This window comes from Fusarium tjaetaba, assembly GCF_013396195.1.
Source record: "Fusarium tjaetaba strain NRRL 66243 chromosome Unknown NRRL66243_c0000299, whole genome shotgun sequence".
Taxonomy (NCBI): domain Eukaryota; kingdom Fungi; phylum Ascomycota; class Sordariomycetes; order Hypocreales; family Nectriaceae; genus Fusarium; species Fusarium tjaetaba.
In genome coordinates this window covers 2,456-24,520 of record NW_023501495.1, presented here as the reverse complement: position 1 = coordinate 24,520, position 22,065 = coordinate 2,456, and the positions used below count along the sequence as shown (strand labels likewise).

General features: G+C 50.5%; 7 protein-coding genes across 7 annotated transcripts; 5 read left to right on the top strand and 2 right to left on the bottom strand.

Moving 5' to 3' along the window:
• Nucleotides 1-629: 629 nt before the first annotated feature.
• Nucleotides 630-1,031, top strand: FTJAE_11700 (acetyltransferase; the record flags this gene model as incomplete). The annotated part of the gene is made up of 1 exon (XM_037344671.1): nucleotides 630-1,031. One exon carries the CDS (start codon nucleotides 630-632, stop codon nucleotides 1,029-1,031), a length of 402 nt encoding a protein of 133 aa, XP_037201233.1.
• Nucleotides 1,032-1,118: 87 nt separating this feature from the next.
• On the bottom strand, nucleotides 1,119-1,952 carry FTJAE_11699 (D-arabinitol 2-dehydrogenase; the record flags this gene model as incomplete). The annotated part of the gene is made up of 3 exons (XM_037344668.1): nucleotides 1,119-1,139; nucleotides 1,186-1,423; nucleotides 1,504-1,952. The coding sequence occupies 3 exons, from the start codon at nucleotides 1,950-1,952 to the stop codon at nucleotides 1,119-1,121; spliced, it is 708 nt and encodes a 235-aa protein (XP_037201232.1).
• A 1,287-nt stretch (nucleotides 1,953-3,239) lies between these two features.
• FTJAE_11698 (RNA-binding protein) lies at nucleotides 3,240-4,581 on the top strand (the record flags this gene model as incomplete). The annotated part of the gene is made up of 4 exons (XM_037344667.1): nucleotides 3,240-3,291; nucleotides 3,476-3,584; nucleotides 3,640-3,986; nucleotides 4,037-4,581. 4 exons carry the CDS (start codon nucleotides 3,240-3,242, stop codon nucleotides 4,579-4,581), a joined length of 1,053 nt encoding a protein of 350 aa, XP_037201231.1.
• A 1,644-nt stretch (nucleotides 4,582-6,225) lies between these two features.
• Nucleotides 6,226-9,093, bottom strand: FTJAE_11697 (transport sec39; the record flags this gene model as incomplete). The annotated part of the gene is made up of 3 exons (XM_037344666.1): nucleotides 6,226-7,264; nucleotides 7,360-7,519; nucleotides 7,572-9,093. The coding sequence occupies 3 exons, from the start codon at nucleotides 9,091-9,093 to the stop codon at nucleotides 6,226-6,228; spliced, it is 2,721 nt and encodes a 906-aa protein (XP_037201230.1).
• Nucleotides 9,094-9,574: 481 nt separating this feature from the next.
• On the top strand, nucleotides 9,575-10,041 carry FTJAE_11696 (NADH:ubiquinone oxidoreductase subunit; the record flags this gene model as incomplete). Its single annotated transcript, XM_037344665.1, has 3 exons — nucleotides 9,575-9,602; nucleotides 9,685-9,824; nucleotides 9,895-10,041. 3 exons carry the CDS (start codon nucleotides 9,575-9,577, stop codon nucleotides 10,039-10,041), a joined length of 315 nt encoding a protein of 104 aa, XP_037201229.1.
• A 650-nt stretch (nucleotides 10,042-10,691) lies between these two features.
• Nucleotides 10,692-12,218, top strand: FTJAE_11695 (uncharacterized protein; the record flags this gene model as incomplete). Its single annotated transcript, XM_037344664.1, has 3 exons — nucleotides 10,692-10,911; nucleotides 10,966-11,329; nucleotides 11,381-12,218. 3 exons carry the CDS (start codon nucleotides 10,692-10,694, stop codon nucleotides 12,216-12,218), a joined length of 1,422 nt encoding a protein of 473 aa, XP_037201228.1.
• Nucleotides 12,219-12,721: 503 nt separating this feature from the next.
• FTJAE_11694 (uncharacterized protein) lies at nucleotides 12,722-14,254 on the top strand (the record flags this gene model as incomplete). Its single annotated transcript, XM_037344663.1, has 3 exons — nucleotides 12,722-13,415; nucleotides 13,471-13,533; nucleotides 13,599-14,254. 3 exons carry the CDS (start codon nucleotides 12,722-12,724, stop codon nucleotides 14,252-14,254), a joined length of 1,413 nt encoding a protein of 470 aa, XP_037201227.1.
• Nucleotides 14,255-22,065: the final 7,811 nt, after the last annotated feature.

Sequence of the window (22,065 nt, the reverse complement as noted above, 5' to 3'; positions counted from 1 at the left end):
GCCAGGACTGGCGCTAATGCGGGCAAAGGGTATGTACTCCGTACAAGTACGTATTGGATTGGTGTGAGTGCCAGCCAAGTGGACGAGATAATTAATGTTATGCAGAATTGTCTACTCCGTCGGGGACAACATTTATGGCTTAGGTTGTCTCCAAATAAATCGCACAGCCACGCTACACCAAAAAGAAGCAAACTTGATTTATCGGAAGCTCTCGCGGGGCACTCTAAAGTTCGGATTTCTCATGTACGTCTCTCGTTTGCATCAAGCACGCCGCCCAAACTGTATCGATATCGCCTCTTTAGCTCAAGACATACAAACTCTAGCTTCGTACAGCTATTCCTTTACACAAAGTGTGGCTCCTATAATTCTTCATCAGAAGACGCAAAAGCAGCTCTGAATATGGCGACGTTTCGGCGTTTTCAACCTGACGATGTGAATAAGTTTTCCAAGTGCAATCTAGACCCTTTCACGGAAACTTACGAGCTCAATTTCTACCTCAAATACCATGCAACGTGGCCAGCTCTCTTTCAAGTTTGTGAGGATATGGATGGAAACATTGTTGGATATAGTGAGATTTATCCTTTACATTCAGTACCACCTTGTCGAGGCTAACGTATTGACTGACAGTCATGGGCAAGGTCGAGTCTTCTCCGGACGCCTACAAGTTCTCCGAGCATTACCTACCATGGCACGCTCACATAACGGCGCTCACCGTTGCCCCAGAAGCAAGAAGGTCTGGCATTGCAAAGATCCTGACCGATCAGCTGGAAGTCGCAGCTGATGCTGAGAACGCCTGGTTCGTGGACTTGTTCGTTCGAAGCAGCAACCACAGAGCCATCGCCCTTTACAAGAATCTGGGTTACAGCGTCTTCCGCGTGGTGAAGGACTATTACGGTGACCACGCAACGGACCCTTCCAGGGCGAGCGAGGATGCACTCGACATGCGCAAGCCCATGAAGCGAGACAAGGATCGTCAGCACATTCGAGATGATGGAGAAACTCATATGGTTGATCCCGAGGATGTTTGGTAACCGGTATCAATGTGTGCTTGTCCTTTCCATCACTCCATTAAGCTTGATACTCAACTCAAAATCCAGTGTATAGGCTTACCGCCCCTATCATGACATGGTGAACACTAGCTATTCATATCCAGGCTCCATCCACTTCATAAACGCTTCCACTCACAAAGGTACTCTCAGGGCCGAGGAGGAAAGCTATCACATTGGCGCACTCTTTTGACGTACCTTGGCGCTGGAAGGCAGTTGGTTCGTCGAAAGCGGCGTCGTCTGGTCGGTTGTGCATATCCCATGCCTTCTTCATCAATGGGGTATATATGGCTCCGGGGGCAACAGCGTTGACTCGCACTTCTCGGTGGCCGTTCTCCTTTGCTGCCGCTCTTGTCAACCCAACTATTCCGTGTTTGCTGGCGTCATAGGCGCCGTGCTTGGCAAATCCTGATTATACTGGTCAGCTTTAGAGATCCCATTTATGTGCAGTTCAAACCTGCCCTTGATGCCATGAATAGAAGCAACGTTCACGATGGAGCCTCCGTCTACTATCCTGTTGAGCTGCGCCCGTAGGCAATCCATTGTTCCTGTCAAGTTCACAGCGATGATCTTATGCCACTCTTCGTCCTCAAGTTCCGCTACGGCACGAAGACCGTGGTGCTTCCCAATGATACCAGCCACGTTAGCTGCCCCATCGAGTCTCCCATATTTCCGAAGAGTAGCGTCTAGCCAGTCCTCAACTTGGGGCCGTTGTGAGACGTCGACACGGGAAACTAGCGCCTCGATGCCCTGCTCATCAAAGTATGCTGTGGCAGATGACATGGCATCGAGGTCAATATCGGCGATGCTCACAGTAGCCCCGCGTTTTGCAAGAACTTTGGCTGTTGCGAAGCCGATTCCGCTTGCACCGCCAGTCAGCGCATAAACTTTTCCTTTGAGTGACATTGTCTGTGGCTTCAAGGTCGTGAGTTGGCTACTCGGTAGCAAATGAGGGATGAGTCAGATGCTATGGCACAAAATGATATTTATATATATATATATACGCTTGGGCTTCATGGCTGACTGGATCGAGATTCCCCGCTTGAAACAGCCGGTGGTTAATCTGGGGAATAATTGACATTGTACTGGATGTGTAGGATATACTTGAAGCTCTAGGGTAAGCACTTGATACTGGCCTGTGACGGTTCTGCTTGACTTCCTCTCGTCTTATGATCACCTACCCATTAATATCCTATGGGAATGAGATCGCATAGAGTATGCTGTGCAGCTTGTATGAAAGCTCGGCCTTTCAAATGAGGTTTAGATTGCTGAATGCAACGAGGTGCTTTACCTACAACATCTTTTGTACATTTATCATGGATGCATGACAATATTATATCTATCGGATGGCGGATGGGATAGCACTGTAATAAGGGAATTAGGTAGGTAGTTGTCAAACTGTCGGGTGCTGCGGGCTATATCCTTCGTTTGAATGGACAGTGTCCTCTCCAGACAACGACACTGGCTTGCAGCTGAGGCGATACCATAAACTCGACTTGCTTTTCACCCACGTACCGTATCAGTACTTTTGTTCAGGTAAGGTAGGTACCTCAGCCTCAGCAATCATCGCTTCTAGACAGCAGCCTAGGCCCTGGGACCGGGCTGTCCCCTGCTAGTGGAGGTTACCTAGGTACCTACCTAGGTAAGGTTAGTAGTTAGTTGCCTCGCTGACGGGCAGCGCCAACGCCCTTGTCCCTATCAATTTCCAACCAAACACGGGCAAGCACGCACGCCTCGATTCATCATCCGTCCCCATCACCAGACCCATCCACTTCCGAGCCATCTCGTCTGGTGCTGTTTGCCCATCACCATCACGTACGTTTGACCTTTGGCCTAACCGAAGTCTTTCTACTTGGCCAACGAACCTAGAGATTTCTTTGTTCTTTCTCTTTGTTGCACAGCATTCTCAATAAAGCCGCTGCCAACATAGTTGCCGTACTCCCAGGCCCTCCTTTTTTTTTATTTTTTAAATCTCGTTTTATCACACTTATTAATACTCGGCTTTGCTGCCTTGCGGCGCCTTTGCTTTTCCCTTTCCCCTTACGCCAACTTTTTTTTTTCTCCCTTCTTCAACATCGCCTCTTCACCAAACCAGCCTGCGCGTGAGCTATTCATCGTCAGCCACCGCATCTAAACCATTTCTGGCCTCATTATCTATTTTCTATCTTTCCAGACAAAACCAAAGCAATAGAGATGGCTACCACCGCGATGGATTACGAGGCTGCCAATGGCGACCGGTACGAAGGTTCGTAGTCAGCTCCAAGCGCGTTGATGCACGCGCTTCCTTGCTCTTCATCACTGTTTACGTGAACAACACTCCATCAAATTCGCCTGCCACACTCTCTCCTCATCACCCTCCCGTCACCCGATCAGCCCATCCTCCTATCGTATCTATTCAGCTCCGCAAGTCGCTAACCGGCCTGTTCTAGATGAGGCTCCTCGATATGAGCGCGACAACCGAAGTGCATCGCCTCGCCCTCGTGACGATAACGAAGGTAGCCGCCGTCGCTCCGCCTCACCCGGCGGCCATGGTGACAGGTTTGTTACAATGTGTCCCACCTCATCGGCAAATGCTGACATATATTCACAATAGCAACATGAAGGACGTGTCTGCTTCCCGGGACGACGATGATGGTGCTATCAACCCTGGGTCCAACCTCTTTGTCACAGGTATCCACCCCAAGCTTTCCGAAGCTGAGGTGTCCAAGATGTTTGAGAAATATGGCGATGTTGAGAAGTGCCAAATTATGCGTGACCCGCACACCAAAGAGTCTCGCGGATTTGGCTTTGTCAAGATGGTCACATCTGAACAAGCCGAAGCTGCCAAAGAGGGTCTTCAGGGTGAACAGATCGAGGGTCGCACTTTGAGCATTGAGAAGGCCCGCCGAGCCCGCCCTCGTACCCCGACTCCTGGCAAATACTTTGGCCCACCCAAGCGAGGTAAGGATACCCAGTAGCGACATGATGAGTATTTTACTGATCAGTCATAGAGCCTCGTCCTGGACGTTACGATGATCGCCGACGTGGTGGTTACGGTGGTGGTGGCGGTGGCGGCGGTTACGGCCGTGATGACCCTTACCGCTACCGTGGCTACGATCGCAACTACGAGCGACGCTATGAGGACCGTGGAGGTGGTTACGGTGGCAGCAGCAGCGGCGGCGGCGGAGGAGGTGGTGGTGGCCGCGACTATGACCGCAGCTATCGGGACGAGCGTCGTTACGAGGATCGAGGCGGCTATGGTGGTCGCGACTATGATCGAGGCTATGAACGCCGTGACCGTGAGGAGGGCTACGGCCGTGATCGTTACGGAGGAGGAGGTGGCGGAGGCGGTCGTGAAGAGCGAGACCGCTATGGCCCTCGGGGAGGCCCTGGAGGTTCTGGCTATGAACGTGGTGGTGACCGATACGAACGCGGAGGCGACCGAGATGCTACTCGAACTCGCGACCCAGCTGCCAGCGCCGGAGGAGCTGGTTATGGCGAATCCGCCTCTCGATCTGAGGCACGCGATGCCTATGGAGGTTCGACCTACTACTGACTGTCTCCCAATTATTTATCCGCTAACCCTACCAGGCGCTCCCGATCGTAACATCCAGTAAACGCCTGATGTTTGCCACGACTCGACTGAAAGAACAGTCTTCGGGATCACGCCCCCATTCTCCTTTCCTCTACTAACCCCGTAACTTTGCTTGTTCAATTTTCTTCTGTTTACTGTTATTTACTCGTTGTTTTCTTATCTTTCATGGACCACAGCAGACTGAATCGGGCTCTGCTCACACAGGAGTTTAGTGTGATTGCGACAGTTAAGGGATTGGAATCAAAAATGGGTACTCGGCCTGCGTCACTTGAGTTTTCTTGTTGCTGGTCGTCGGTTTCGCAACAAGGTCACAGAAGGACCACATTTGGCAGCTTCCGGATCTTTGCAAATCAAACACTTCATCAGTCATCCATCGCGTCTTCGACGACTTTATGATAGCTATTGCCAGCACAACATCAACCAGATGTCGACCCCGGCCTAATCGGTGAATCACATGGACTATCAAACTCAACTTCGAATGCGGCCTCGCGACTCAACTGCCCGTGCTGTCCTCGTATCACATACATATACTATTATGGGGTATGCGAGACGGTCACTTGTGGCTGTTGCTCTGCTCTGCTCGTCCTGGCTGACTTTAGTTATTGACTCAGAGACGCCTGTAAATGTTTCACCCACCGCCAATCAAATCACACATCGCTGTAAAACAACTTGACACCCCCTACAACTCTGACAATCAATCAATGAAACCGCTATCGCTAGGCTCACGCGTGGGGTTTAGAATGTTTCTCGGCTTTCAGCGATTCGGTACACGAAGTCCTCTCAACCACCGTCTGCTCACCAAGCTCCCCCAACATACCCCTGGGATTATGATTCTCAGCAAACTTGTCGCCAACACCCAGTCTAATTCTTGCAAAACCACAGGACTGGACCCGTGTACTGGTAAGGACTGCAAGTTGTGATCCTGCTGACTGAATGGTAGGGTGATCCCCCAAGCTGGATATATACATATACGAGAGTAACCGCCGATATTTTCGCTGCCAAAAGTCTAAACAGTGAGTTGGGCCAATGCTCCTTCGAGGGCCGACTTAAACAAGAGTCGTAGCCGTGCGGGCATGCTATTTCAATTTCCCATCACTCAATAGGGATCACAAAGGAGCATACATGCGTCCATGGAGCATCTAGCGATGCATGCATTTGACTGTGCGTTGTATTCATTTCCAAGAACATCGAGAAGTTGGCTGTAATGAACAGCTGCCACAGAAGCATTCTCTCAATTAGTTTCAGTTTATTACTTTGTAAATATTCGTGTTATTAACCCTCTTCCCTTGATGCGCCTGACGTCTCCACGCTTATTCAGCTCGGTATTTTGACCTTGTCGATCACACTTTTGGGACAGTTATAGCTTCGTATCATATGTGTAAGTAGGAAACGATATAGGGATGATTCCCTCAACTGTTAGTGAGGACCCAGCCCACCTGCATCCTTCGCATGGCCATTGAAAATGTAAACAACTTTGATGTCTAGTCGATTGCGTTGAATGTCTGTATTTGGTGGCCTGAGGCTTGCAAAGAACCCAACGTGCTATTCCAAGGCTGCTTCCTCACCCCCTGATAAATGGTCTCCAATGAGGCACACGTCTGATTACTACTGGCCACTTGTAGGTCGCTTTGGATTTGCTCCAAGCAGCCACCCCACGCCAGATACCAGTGTACCAGTCGCAGCCTCTCTTAGCTGATCCCTCTTCCTTGTTCTGTTCTGCTCGTGCAACTCGGACTCAGAGGACTCGGACTCTGCATTCGTCTTATCTGATGTAAAAGAGCCCTGTAAGCTTGACAACACAGGTAGGTTCCTGGACGCGACCCTGGCTGTGGCTCTAGAAAGATCGAAGAGAGACATTGGCGCTTCCTCGGCTTGACGAGCTGTCGCGCTGGCAGATATGTTGCGGGGTGGATAAGCTTTATCTGGGCCTGGTGTATCGAACGAGCCAGGGAGACCCGAAAGGTCACCTGCGGTATCCCAGGCAGCTTCTCGAGCAGCCTCCTCCTTAATTGCAGCATCCAATTGCTCTTCGCAACGACGGAAGGTCTTTAATACTCCCTGCAGCTGAGACGGGGGAGCTAACCGTAGAGAAGTTGCTAGGCACTCAATCCGCTGCTCGAGATGGCGTATCTCGGGATTTCCACTTGCCGTTCCGAGATGCGTTGGCTTCTGGGATCTCTCCGTGCGGACATATTTGCCAGCGTCAAGTGCTGCCTTCCATGACCATTCGTCAGATATGCCTGCAGGCTGCGACTTATGCACATTCTCATCGGCGCCAAGACGGGTTACCACGTAAGAGTATGCAGTTTCGAAGTCGTCTTCGCGCAAAGCAGCTTCGATGCACATGGCAACGATTCGTTTTGTGACCAATGATTTGACCGCGTCTTGATCCTCTGTTATCGGCTGCTGCTTTCCTGGCCTCACGTAAATTGGCAAATTCGCATGGATCATGTTGTTTCCCAGTTCCTCAAACTCTTGCAAACGTGTGTATGCTTTGGGATTTTGTTCTAGAACCTTTTCGATGATCGAGACCGGATCAGAGTGCACTCGAAGTACAACCGGACTGAAAGGTTCGCCTTGTTTGAGTACCAGGCGATAGTCGCCCAAGGCATGAGTAGCCTTCAATAATGCTTCGATGCGTTTTCTGACGGAATGATTTGTACCCAACGTTCTCGGAAAAGCTTTGAGGCTGATTTGGTCGTCAACAATGGTGCCCCGAGGACATAATAACTGACTTACATTTCATCGCATCTTCTTAACCCCCCTCTATTCCGGTTTGGATTCGAAGCATTGTCGAATGCCCCGAGAGCTGCGTTTTGTGCAGTGTTTAGCACGGCAGATACCGACAGAGGCGCATCTGGCCCTTCTTGATCGTAAAGGGTTCTTGCTAGGTTGTATCCTAAGACGTGTCAGGTGTAATTTGGCCATATAGACATGCTCTTAATACATACGTGAGCGCGAAAGCATGGCTTTCAAAAGCTCTGTCTCGATGAACTCCAGGGTCAACTTGCCAAATATGCCCTGCAAAGTTTCGTCTCTGGTAGGCTTCAGACTGTTTCCCCAACCATGCAGCCATAGTATCTCTTTTCGTGCCCGGATCCAGAAACCGTCGTCATCAGAGGCACGACTTGGAAGATTTCGTATAAGACGGCCAATTTGCGATTTTTGTTCCTGCTGATCCTGAATAAACGCTAGATCTCCAGCTTTACGAATTGTGCAGGGAACGCCCGAGTGGGTGAGAAGATAAGCGCTTTGGATGAGAGCAGGGAGAAGATCAAGAGATTCCTCTTTGGGTGTTGTTAGAGGATTTGAGCCTTGTAGTAGGTTGTTACGTAGGTATGTCGCAGCTTTGGCTCCACCAAATGCATCTATATCGAAAGGCGGAACAGGGGCAAGATTTTCTACTGCGGTTTGAAGTGTTATATCGGAGTCTTCATCCAAAAGAGACCGGATCTTATTGCAAATTCTGAAGGCTGCCTCCAAAGCCCCCAAGTCGGGATCAGAGACAAGATATGCAGAAGCTAGGATGGCCCTGGCGTAAGAGCGGTCGAGATACTGCTGTTGGTTTTCCTGAAGCCACGAGCCGGCATCGTTTCCCAGGTCTATATCCGATGGCCCATCCCAGGATTCAATGGCTTTGAGAGCGACTGGCCAGGATGTTGCCGCTTTAGAGGCGAGCCATTCAAGAGCCTGCTCCCAACCAGGACACGATAATTCAGGCGCTGTATCCGTTTCGTGTGATACATCTTGGTCAAAGGCCTCTCGTTTCCACCTCGATTCGTTATGTAGCCAAGGCCCAACAAGGCCACTCAGATCACGGCCAGCTAGGCCAAACTCATCATCGACGGCACCTGTCTCAGCCAGGAGATAATCGATGGCTATTCTGTCAGGTAGATTCTGGAACTCAAGTAGCGGATACCGTATGGGTCTTTGTGGATAATACTCGTAGTTTCGTCTGACCAGGGGGAGAACCGTTGAGATCATCCACGTGTGAAGTTCACGCGAATGCTGCAGGAATGGGGACACCAGGTTGGGGACTTGTGGTAGCATGCCTGCTTCTTCGTCCATTCTGTAAGCCCTCAAAAGTAAGAAAGAGATGAGTGGATCAGCCTCGTGAGCGAGAGTGAGAGGCACATCAGTATTTTTTAGAGAGAGAAGATGAAGTTTCTTGACTTTTCTTGAAGCCTGATCTTCTGTTATACTTTGAACAGAAGAAGTGTCGAGCTGGTAGTCTGGATTTGTCTGTGATGGCGACTCGCCACTGGCAATGGCTTGTATGAGAGGTACATACACTGCCGGACTGAGGGTTTCGGGAAGATATGTAAGAATGATTCGGAGTACCAGCTCTGGCCGTAGTATTATGGCATGCTGACCAATGAGATGGGTCAAGCTATCGATGTCGGCGATGGTTGCGAAGTGTACAGCCAAGAGCACCAGCTTCGCAGGACCCAGCGTGACATGAGCCGCCATCATGATGATGATGATGATGATGATGATGATGTTAGTATTCCCAGTCGGATAATAGATTCAAAGAGACCATAAATGTTGGTGAAACTTTTAGAAATAGTTTCACTTTGGTATTGGAAAAGGAGAGCTTCAACTAACAAAGTGGCAGGTTGGTTGGTTACCATCTGGTATTGAACAGAGTGGACTAAGTTACTAAGTTAAGGTGCACCTTGCTTTGGGTAGCTACAGCCACACACATTACGCCACACCACACCACAGGTACCTACACACGCATGAGCATCTGTGGCGGTTCAAGCGTTATTTTCAGTGAGCCGATAAGATCCACTTCACCATCCAATCCACGGGCACCCATTTGCTACTCGGCCAAGGTACGGGTGAATTCAAGAGCCGGAGGCACTTCACGACTACAACGTCAAACGAACCGCGATTCAACGATCAGATACTGCCCGACCCGCGCAAAGCCCGACACATACTCAATTGGCTCAAGATGGCGTCGGGATACGGCATGAACGGCGGTAAGTCTATCAACGGAGCTTCCACGCCTACGCTCAACCACCTGAACATTCCTTGGACTGACGACATCTACCTGGACTCTAGGGGTTGGCCGCTGCTTTCCCTTCTGGCAGGAGGTTATGGGATGCTATGTGGTCAACACCACTGCCGCCGATGACTCTGGCAAGAAGAAGTGCGGTCTGGTTCTCGAAGATTACTACGAGTGCCTCCACCACAAGAAGGAGGTAGGTTGAAGCACGCAGATTCGGCGTTGCTTTCGGCATGGTAGGACAGTGAATTAACAGCAATCGACAGCATGCTCGAGCTCTCGCCATGCAAGCCGCCTACGCCCGAAGCGAATCCGCCACAGCGCGCGACGATGCGCCCAGCGTTAAACAAATAAGGAGTCTAGGACTCATCGACAAGGAGGAAGACACGAAGAAGGTGCTGGGACAAAGCTAGACGACGGATGGATCTGGAAATACTCAATGAATGATACTCGAATGTTATTTATGCTAGCCGAATTACCTGTATCGCTCAGCTACATGTGAAGGAATAAACCTTGGTTTCGCTCAAGCTCCCCATTGTGACAACGCCCAAACCAGCTGGAACTTTTGACAAGCCATCAACGCTCGGACTGCCAGTTCCTTCGATATGAAATAACTATTTAGTAATCCATTTTTGGGGAATTTCTACAGCAATACCACCAAGCAGGTTAGCATTGTGCTCAGAATCTTGTTGACATATGCAGCCATGTGATATAACTCGGGCCAAGGGCGAGCCTGACTGAAATTGGTTCATTGTAATATGTCCAAGTCTAAGAGCAGCAGGAAACAAGCAAGGCACAAGCCCTAGAGAGGGAAAGGTGCGTACCTACCTACCTACCACCTAGGTAAGGTAGGCAACTGGTCATATTTGCCAGCCGACAACAGCTGGCCGCCAGTGCCCCCTCATACCTCCCGCCTCCCTCCCATCCACAATTCCCTTACTCTCAGTGAGCGTATATTGTTACTTATATTATGGCAGGCCGACCCTCAAAGACGCCTTTCCTTCATCTTCATCAGCAAATGGCCTTCTCGGATTGCCTGGGTATCTGCTAGAGCTTGTGCAACATGCCTTCTCTTGAGGGAATTGAAGTTGCGATCGTTACTCAGTCCGAACTGGCCAAGCTCCCCGAGTTTCCGCTCTCGGATTCCTCCTCTCAGAGTGTTCTACCGTCTACTAATCAACTGTCTTGCTCAAGTCTTGCGGCCTCGAGTCGACTTGGTTCATTACCACGCCCACTTCTGAAGACCAGTCCTCGGATTTCTGTCTACATCCCCTCAGACCCAGGTTTGTCTTTGTTCGAACCAAAGCCTCCAAGGAGCCCTGTCTGACTGGGTTTAGGATCACGATTTGGAATCCACTATGCACTCAGCGAAACGTCACAACTGCCACGCTTCTTGTATTTCAAGATTTTCATGAATGGCAGAAATGTCACAAACTGTGGCGTGAGGGTTCTTGATGGAACTTCAGGTTCCATCACACGCTCCCTCTGTGAGCCAAGCGAGCGCTGGAAATACAAGGAAGATGGGGTGTTGCGCATCAGGGACGGGATAGAGGCACGTTGCTTCTCCTTTCTGCCACACGCGCATCAATCAGTTGCAGAAGATGGCGGCTTGATAGATGTTCAAGTCTTTCGGGCCAAGGGCCGGATCCGAAGATTGCCCATACTAGAAAGCCACCGCGGTCAGGAGTCATACGGTATTGGGTTGGTGTGCCTTGCATATATGTTCAGTAATTGTTGGCTAATAAGTTGCAGGTCGCCCTCTGGTGGTCTTCTCGATTCACCAGATGAAGCCGGTTTCTACGATTGGATTCTAATGGACTCAAAAGAGTCACCTTTCGTCTCTTTCCGGTTTCTCTATAGATCGTTACTAAACCTGCGTCAACTGAGCCTTGCACCGGATCCCGAGTCGGATGACAGTTCAGTCGACATGGAAGAGGACATGGCTGAGCACGCGGGCGAAGGGTTTCGTTCGATAAAACCCCGTTGTATTGGTAATATTTGCACAGAGAGTCCAAGTAGTTCAGCGTTGGATGATGCTCTGTCGGTCCAGGGGGAGCCCCGTTCGTCAATACGTCCAAGGCGGTTGACCAAAGCAGCTCCTATGATTGCACCACCAAAAGCCTCAGCTCGTCCTCTGCCCGAGGTTCCAACCAGGAAGCCTGTAGAGCACAGAGACATTGAAAAGCAGGTCGAGGCGCATGAATACACTTCACTATCTGATATCCCAGAGGAGATAGAGCACACTGATACCAGCATAGCCTGTACTACCAGCTTTCCAGGTAGATCCGATTCTCCTCGCAGTGTCAAAGCGAGAGTTCTCGAATTGAACGATTGCGGTATAATGCCGCTTGAGCCAGCTCTCAAGAGAGACACCAGCTCGACCATCCTCGAATCACTTGTGAACTACTCAGAACAGCCTGGCTCGGGACAAACCCGTGCGTTATTAACATCGACAGGGAAGATGGGCCACCTAGAAACAGATGAGCCTGAGCAAACATCGGAAATGAAGTCGATTGTTGCAGAAGCAGAACACTCATTCAGGACTGGTTGGAGGCTGAGTGAGAGCGAGTGGATCAAGGGGGAGGTTTGACTGCACAAATGGCAACGGGGTAGAGTTTGTAATCCAGAGTTGTTTGATTCCGGTCTCAAAGGGGATTGCTCAATGGATGTGTGATAATGATGAACTTGCAGAGGAAGTGCATGGAGACCCAATCATTTCAGTTATCTTACTTAAGTTAAGGTATGCCAACACGACTGAGCACCCAGATACGATACGAGGTATAAATTTTACGCCCACCTCACCCAACAGCATACCAACCTTAGGTACCAAGGGATGGTGAGGGACAGTGAATAACAGCGGTGACGTACGTTCCTGCATGCCCGCGTACCGAGCTTGTTGATCTTGAGGTAAAATGACTGCCACCGACAGTGGCAGGGCAGTGACAGGCAGTCAGTCAGTAGTAGCCTTAGGTCCTGCTTGCCAACCTTGTGATCAGTACCAGTCACTCAGGCAGCCGGGCAGAGTAAATATTCCGGTATCCTCATCGACACTTCATAACTAGCAGACAAACGCCAAAATAAATGCAACGCATCATGGCGGACCAAAGCTGGCTACGATTTCTTGGGGGTAACAGAGCTCGACAGCACGATCTGAAGTACCGTCGCTCCGAAGCAGCCCTACAGGACTTGTACAAAGATCCTCCCAAAAGCAAAGAAACCCATGGCCACCGCGTGAAGAAGAGCATGACACGGCTCCCTAGCTGGCAAGATGTATCTCAGGCAAACCAGGCGACTGCCGCGGCGGCTGAGGCGGAATACAGTTTGGACGAAGTAGACAAGTTGTTCATCAATGCAGGCCAGCAGATCTGGCACAACCCTTCCATTGACCAAGTGGCAGAAACATTGCAAGTTGCAGTAATGTCCAATCCTGCAAGCGAAGCAGTTTCCGCAGAGTATCGCTCACACATCCTGCTCCTTTGCGAAGCTTATGGTGCTCGACACAGAAAGATTGCCAGGCTCGAAAGAGAGCTTGCAGAAGCAAAAATGGCACTCAAGGACGAGGCAGGTCGACATAGCTCCATAGAAGAACACTGGATGGTCCAGGATGCACGGTACAAAGCTGAGGTCAAACGCCTCGAGATGTTTATTCATCGAACGTCTGAGCAAGGCATGGAAGCTGTGGCACTCGCCAGGGCCGGTAGTCTCCTCAGGGGAAAAGCTGGAGCTACCGCAGGAGGGCAAAGGGCCATCGACAGTGACGTGTACGACGAGGACACCTCGAATGGAGGTAAGTATGTCCAACCGTGAAGCACTCGACTACACTGACATTTGACGTAAAACAGCCCTTGAAGTCACTGCCAAGAACGAACGTAATCCCAGCTTACTAACACGGCAAGATACAGTGTGTGAGTGTTCATGCTCAATTTCAGACTTGTTAAATATCCACCACATACTAACATCTTATGAACAGTATCTCGAACACGAACCATGGACACCAGCAACGAGATCAGGTTGAGCAGAGGGTTCCGGGTCCAGGATCGCCTCAAGAAGAAGAAAGGAACAACTGGCGCTCGCCGACTTGAGACAAGTGCAGACAGTGATGGAAAGACACGGCCTGAGCAAGGCCGAGAAGAACTGCATCCACGAAGTACTTCTGTGCTCTCGATTGGTCCAGATGGACGAGGCACAGCAGACATGTCGCCACACAAAGGTAGTGCCAGGAGAGAGCGCGATTCTACCGAAGACTCAACATTAATGAAGGAGGTTGGCATTGTTAGCCGGACCAGCTGTACATCCACATCTCCCACACAAAACCAGTCAAGCCAGGATACGGTTACTGAGCTCCGATGCGATCGAAGAAGCCACCAAAATAACTCTCGGCATCGTCGTCAATTCTCGTTTGTTCCAGGAGATGATATAACAGATGTATGGTTGGGCGGGCCCACAGGGTCTGGAATTGCTCTGGGTCAACACATCCAGAAGAGTCAGGCACAAACAACTAGTAGAGAGACTGGTCGTTTCTGTGAAGAGAACCGTAGGTCGAGATCGGCCGAGTGGATACGGATGATAGAGCAGCGACGATCGGACATTGACGACAACCCCGGAGCGTCAGACCTACGACTCTAGCCACTTCAGAAGATAAGCGAGCCGTCAGGCCTCAGTGCCGTTTCTCATATCGCGCATGGAGATGATTGACTGGCTCCTCAAAAGGTTCTTTTGTCAGTAGCATGTCTAGCATGTGGACATAGGGCAATTAGAGTTTTCCATTATATCAACGGCGAAAGTTTATACGAGGGGGAAGTCGAATCGAGTTTGTTGCAAGACGAACAGCACAGGGGTGTTGGGGATATCACACGATGAGAGGTCCCACAGGGCGAAGGTAAATAACTCTGCTCAGCGTGACGAATGATGCCAAGCGATAGGCCCGGAGGGGAAGGATGTTCGGATGACTGACCGAGAGGCGTCGCATCGACGAGGCTCAAGACTCGACGGAAGAAGCATAGTATGTGACGACGGATGTGACGCGGGTGAGGCGGGCTTGGGGCACGACGGGCGACACGGGATCTAGCCCTAGAAGACAAAGGCAACGAGCAAACAAACGAGCAGTTGTGGTAAAACCTGGAGAAGACTAGACAAGCCCGGAACAGCCTGTCTGCCTGTCAAGTCAAGGCAAAGACGCCGGTGCCGAACCTTATATCAAGTCCCAAGACTCAGTGACTATGACGAATCAATAAGGTTAGAGGACCTTGGGACCGCTCAGAGTGGCGCTGGCGACAGGAATGCCAATACAGCGCCTGCTGAATCGAGCCATGCTTCATCGACAGCGTAAGGAATGTGACTGTCGCTAAATCAAGGAACCATCAACGGGACGGGTAAGGCAGACGAAGCGTCTATCAGTCTGTCTCCTCGGCGACAGCATGGCATGCGACTAGACCAGGGCATGCCGTTATTCAAACGATGGTCTAGCAAAGTCTAGAGCTGTGCCTGAGGTCAAGAGCGGAGACGTGAGTCGTGCCTGAATCGTGCAACGTCTTTGTTGGTGTTTTTCATTGGTTTCGCTTGATTGAAGGAGGCTCGGCCGATTGAAGCACACGCTCGCTATCTATCCTGTGTGTTCGAGGGAGTGTTCTGTCGCTGGTTGGTACCAGGCCAGTGTCCTGAAATGCTGTGAGTACCAATTGGGGAAAATGCATGTCTGCAAGTCTGCATGTCTGTGCTGTAAATCGACAAATGTGTTTTTATTGCAGTGAGGATACGGAATAGATACGTCAGAGACGATGGTGATGGCTCCACAATAGCTCGATCGTCGGCCAAGTCATTGGACATTGGGCGATGAAGGAGAAATAAGGTTTTCCCAAGCTGTTAGTCGTGAGTGAGGCGATCCGTATGCGGCCAACTCAAACAGCCCAGAGCAGACGAGAGCTGTAGGGGTGCCTGAGGTGAAGATCGCGGATGACTAACTAGCGCCAGTTAGATCGCGTTGGCGCTGTTGATGGCGGATCGAGCACCCTACTAACCCAAGTTTCGTTTAGCTTACCTTACCTTAGTAGTGAGTGCCTGCTCGATCTCCCCCGAACGGCGGCGCGGCGATAAGCGAGACTGCTGGATCCAGATCCCTGGGTCTCGCTTGTACAGTAGCTAGACCTGTTGTTGGTTAAGGTAAGTTAGACGGAGGCCATAAACATCCGCGTTCGTTGAGTTTCCCTCCCTCCCGTCCGTCCCTTCCCTTCCCTTCCCTCCCCTCTCGATTCCTTATTTTTTTTTTCTCTGTCTCCATTTTGTCTCCGTTCTCATGCGATCCAACTCACGCACCCCCGTCTGTTCTTGGTTAGGGGAATCGGAGATTCATTCATTTCTTCAACCGTCGAGCACAATGTGTAGGTTTGTTTGTTTGTTTGTTTGTTCGTTCGTTCGTTCGTTCGATGCTTGCGCATTTCCTAGTCTACCTAGTAGTTGGTGTTTTAGTTGTCTCTTCTCCTTTCCTGCTTCCAATGCGCGTGGCTCCGCAGGACTGGGTCTCTTGGTCCGTGATACCTTAGGACTGTTTGCTCACTTGTAGGTAAGGTACTAAGCTAGAGCTCCCGTCTCGACAGAATACCCGGTACAGAGGGCCGGTTCTGCAGTACAAGTAATACGGCGACCAACAAGGTCACCAAAAATTTGACTAAGCTGGGGGAATTGTCTCCCGGTGGAATGCCTCTGTCGCGAGGCCTCGTGGACGCATTTGGTCCGTTCGTAGGCCTTGCAAAGATTTGTCATTGTGCTAGCCGGTATTTGCCTCGTTGGTTGCACGATGCGTCCAGTTCAATGCGGTGCCCTGGGGGGACAAAGTTTTACGTAGCGACAGGCTGCATATCCAACCGAGGGAGCTGTTGCTAGGATTCCATCCTCTGCAGCTGGCGAAATCTCCGGCCAAAATATGTATGAAGATATGCGGCTGGTAGAGTGGATGGATTACATCACATCCTCCAGGAGAGTTTTCTACGTTGTTTTCAGAAGAAACGCAGAACACAGGAATGAAACCACAATTCGGTAATGATTTTCTCATTCATGCTTACAGCACGTTCGTTGGAGGGTCAGCGTAATGCTCAAGCTAATGTGCGTTACCTGACACGTAAACACTCGATCTCACCGTTTGAAACCAGCAAGGACATCAATGACAACCTCAAGCGTTGTCGTGACGCACTAAAAGGACCAGAACTTTCACGACGGCCAGCACAAATGCAGTGGACGCGACCTCGGACCAGAAGGCGGGCAATCTCCCCAACTGATGCCCAGTATGTATACGCATGCATACATACACGATACATGCGCAGTGGTTTCTTTTTCGTAGGACAATGGAGATAAGATGAGGTGCAATGAAACCTTCCTACGATCCGGGTTGAAACTATCCATCGTAACAGCCCCGGGGACACAGAAGCACCAGCACCAACGACTGAACCCAGTAGACTAGGGGGGGTGTCAGCAAGACAGATGGACGACGACTCAAGAAGCGTTCAGGCCTGAGCAATGCCAAGCTGCCAGGGCCAGGGGGACCAGCCTTTATGCGCTAAGGAAGAGAGACAGAGCAGAGAGAAGATGGGGGGGGGGTAGATTTAGCCAACGGTGAACGGGAGCGGTCGGTAGTGGACCTCTTAGCTGGGTTGACGATCCATGCCCAAATCCGAGACATTGGCATGGATCACCCCCATCCGCACCAGCGTGGAAAAAACCAGTCCGTCTGTGGCTGACTCGATGTTAACAAGTAGCGGCACGATCTAAGCCGCAAACAGTCACCCAAGTATCGACAGACCGCAAATAGTTTCAACCGTCATGGTCAAGGCTCAAAGTAGAGACAGAAAGGCCATTTTGATTGAGAGCGAATAGTCAATGACTGGGTATGATTATCTGAGTCGCGTGAATGGTGGGCCGAATTAAACAATAGTGCTATTAAGCTAACCAGCCCCATCAGTAAACAAGACAGTTATGTAGTTGTTTGTTGAATTGGTCGGCGGTTGACTGGCATGGCATGTCATAGCATAGCCAAGTCACAGCAGCTGGACAAACAATGGATCTGATCAACAACGGTCTCCATCCGTGTGTGTGCGTCAATGCGTGCATATCTCCATGACAGGCGCCGCCAGAACGGTGGAAGCACCAGGGAAGCATCAGCTTGACAGGGTCAGAAGGGTCTGACTCTGGGGACAAGGGTTACAGAAACCAAGGAAGATCATTCTCAACGGGGAGCAGGGCATGATGTGATGGTCCATTTGGCACATCAAACGACCCAATCAAATCAGACAGCGACAAAGCCCAAAGGCCGAAACGCAACGGGCGCCCGAAGATTTTCGGGACATGGCCCAAGCTCCCGACTGAACACAGAAACACAGAGCCATCGTGACGTGACACTCAGTATCAGGAAGGCCCCTGGCGATCAGTAATCGTGAATTGGAAACAAACCGTTGAGTCTGCCATCTTCCCCCTGCCCCTGTAAGCTCAGGTATAAACCCCAGCTGCCGTCCGTACGAGAAGATCCATCCAATTGCCTGTCTATGTCTTAGCCGTTATGAACATACACACTTACATAGAGCATACGGTAGCTCGATTTCTTCAACTCGATCTCAGGAGATTTTTGTACGAGTAGAGTGGAGGGCGGGAGGGCGAGAGGGCGAGAAGGGGGGTGTATGGTCGACTCAGTGTGATGCTGACTGTACAAGTAGGTATGTATGTACAGTACAAGTAAAATTGGGGCCAGGATGGACACCTCTTAGCTGATGATCGCAATCGATCTCAATTGAACTGAGCTTCTAATAACGGAAAAGGAGATTTTGAAAAAGTCCATGTTGCTAAGGCATGCAATTTCAAACTGTCCAGGATTGACATTGACTTGACTTGACCGACTAACCGTCAAGGCTGAAGTCGGTGATGTAACAAGCAACCGTGAAGACGGTGCATAACAGGATAAGGAGTCAGACAAAATGTCCGCTCGCAGATCATCAATTGCTTCACCACAGGTGTGAGATAAAGACCGAACTTGCCTTTCTCGTCCCTGTACATGGAATCCGTGTCTGTCTGTCTGTCTTGTCTATGTATGTATGTGTATCTCGAATCTCCCTGTGCAGCGTAGATCTTATTCCCAACGGTCGAGTGAGTTAGACTTTTCGATCGCTGCCGATTCACTTTGAAATCGAGCTTGGAGTTTTACTTTCGCAGTGCATTCACTCCTCTTGCAGTTCGTATACAAGTAGTCGTCATCGATGGGTCGCAACGTCTAGGTTTCATGTGAGCCGCCCCGAATGTCATCGGCTGCCCACCAAGAACCCTGCTCCAGCTCTCAGCTAAACGGGCAGCCCGCCTCATCGGTGACACTACTATCCTGTACACCCACCTCCCACCCAGTCAGCCAGTCAATCGTCATGGTCCCCTGGAACAGAAGTTTATTTGCTTGGGCTGAGCAGCATGCGAGCACTCTTTCGGTTTCATTGCTGTGGAATTGGTGCTCGTCGTCATGGCTGGCTGATGGAGCTCAGAGGTCAATAATTCCATCCAGCGCCTGGAACCCCTACTACCTTATTGTTCATCCATGTATGTTATTTCCAAGACCTGGGAATCGTCAGCTGGCTTCTGATCCAATAAGTGGCTCTTCGTATCCTCTGGAACAAGAGTGCACTACAACGATGGACCCGTTGTGCACGCCTCCATCTTGACTAGGTAACTAAAACCTACTTTAGCCTCTCGCCCTTGCCTGTGACCGTTGAGACTACGACAACGCTGGTTGACGTTCAACTGCGCCTGCGATAGTTGCGTTGTGTTGCGCTGCGTTACATGCATGAGGGTGGAACGACTGTGAGATTTCGTACCATCCACACGGAATCAGCAGAAAATAGAAACATTGGTTCCACTGCCCGAGATGCTGCACAAGAAATGCGAGGTTGCACAAGTGCAACGCCAAGGGACGTGTTTGAGACAGATGACTGATTGGCTCGTCATTCTGCACTGGAAAGAAGAACCAAGTGAACGAATGAGTCTTGAACCCTTCACGGTTGAGCTCAGAAACACTCCCCGAAGCTATTCGGACTGACCATCCCCGGCCCGGCACGTCATTATGGTTGGAGAAGAGAAGAAAAGAAATTGTGAGCGATCTCCCATCGACCCCTAAACCCGCCATTATGATAAAAACATGGGTTATCGTATCGTCGGGAATTGTCCTTCCCGGGTGATTGGCTCAAGGATCCCTGTAGACTCGATCACTTGGGGTACAGTACGGTAATTTTCCCATGCAACCCTTGCTCGACCAGCGGGATCGGCGCCAAGTTGACGGCGGCGATGGGTACAGTCCCTACAGGTTCAAGATTGGCTCCCGTGTTGCGCGCTGTGGACACACACACACACACACACACACACACTCACTCACTCACTCACTCACTAAAGATAGTTAGAAAGAATGGTTGAGAGTGAGTGAGTGCCTCCGCTGATGAGATCAGGCACTACCGGATGTCAACTTCTCGAGAAGAGAGGAGAGGAAGTTATCCCCAGCAGTCGGCCTCCCCCATTAGTACGCTCCGGCTCCCCAGGCCCCCAAGACAGCCCAGACAGACCGACATGGGTGATATTAGATAGTGCACCTGCAGCTAACATCAGTGGCTGTCGATGCTGGGTTGGTGGATGGTTCCGTCTCGCTTTGCCCTGTACCACGGATTAAAATGAGATCCAAGAAGATGCCAGTCAACCAACCTCGGCACTGGTCGAGGTACGCGGACATGGTTATACGTTCAAGAAGGAGGGATAAGGGGTAGGGTGATGTAAAGTACAATATGTACTCCGTACCGTAGACGATTCTGTCGATCACTGTATGTTAATGGAGGATAAATATTTCCGATGAGACTTGCTTAAAGATACAGATCCTTGCTTTACTTACTGGGTTTGAGTCAGACAGAGGAGGCTTGTGCACGCAGCATGAGCAGGAGTCAGGACCTAAGAGCGACCCTCACTTGCTTGCCTTAAGGTACCTACCTAGGTAGGGAATGTCAGTCTGTATTGTACCCTGTTTGACTCGAGGCAGATCCTTCCTCAATACCAGATTAACGTTGAATCAAGTGCCAGATCGAATATCGCAAATGACCGATGGGGCTGGCTTGAAGGAAAAGGAAAAGGAATCCATAGGTACTTACTTACCTTAGGTATCTTGGCCAGGGTGTATCCGTATGTACGTACATTGACAGGGTATCGAATACGCAAAAGCAATCAAGAGATGAAAGTAGCATCAATCGCGAACGCACCCGTCAGCCAGGCCAGGTCAGGTCAATAAGAGCAACTCTACTGTACTCACCAAGTACGGACAATGCCTACCTAGCTCTAGGTAGTTCAAGAAAACCAGAGCCTTGGTAGGTGGCCGTAGAGAGGACTGAACACACGGATCGTGTCAGATACCGGTAGCTGCTAGACATTCATCACACAGAGACCGGGGCGGTTGGCGGCTCCCCGATCTCTCCACCAATACCCATCCAATCAAGAAGATCAAATCAATCATCGTTGTCGATGAATGCAATGCAGGCACAGCGCAGCGCAGCCCGTACATAGACCCCCCCTTGGTTGATAGTACTACAAGTAAGTGACTGTAGGTACCTTAGTCGGTCACTAGTGAAAATCCACACCCATCATCTTCAGTCCGAAACCCGTGCCCTTGGGCCACACGTACCCGAAAAAAGCGTTGCGTCGACGGAAGCAATCACAGCAACGGCACACGATACTACCCTGTCTTGCCCAATTTCCAGGTTGGGCCATGCCATATTCCGACTCAGGACTAGTCCAGCGCCTAGAGCAGTAACGATGGGTTCCCTTTCGTTCGGGACACCGTCCAGCCGGTAGCTAGTCAGATGCATCCTTCAATCATCGATCATTCGTCATGGAGCTAACGCCTTGAATCAAGTGCAGTGCAGTTCAATCAACCATCACTCACGCACTCACTCACGCATCCATTCAGTGACACTCACTCAATCAGGTCTTCTACCGTAGTTAGCAGGGAACAAACCCAAACAGAGACCCGCTCATCTCAGGTTAGCAGATCCCGTCCGCCTGTGGATGCACCGATCGAAACCAACAGGGCACGACATTCCCCAAAACCGAGAGAGCTCAGTAATCAAGAATAAGAAACAAATCAAAGCGCCATCCCCGAAGGGAAGGGGTCCCTATTGGACCTGCACCACCACTAAGTTAGGGCGCCAGCCAACTGGTCCTTGTTAGTGTCATTGGATCACAATGGATTTATTGGTGCCAGCCGAACAAGAAAGGACATGAGAGCCATCAACCTCCAACAATCGATCAATCAATTAATCAGTCAACCTGAGCGGTAATGAAGATACCCACTAGGAACCGGAATCTACCTTTGCTACGGATGAGTCTCGAACTTTGAATCACTGCCCAAGTTGTATCCCCTCAAACAATGACCCCCTCCCCCT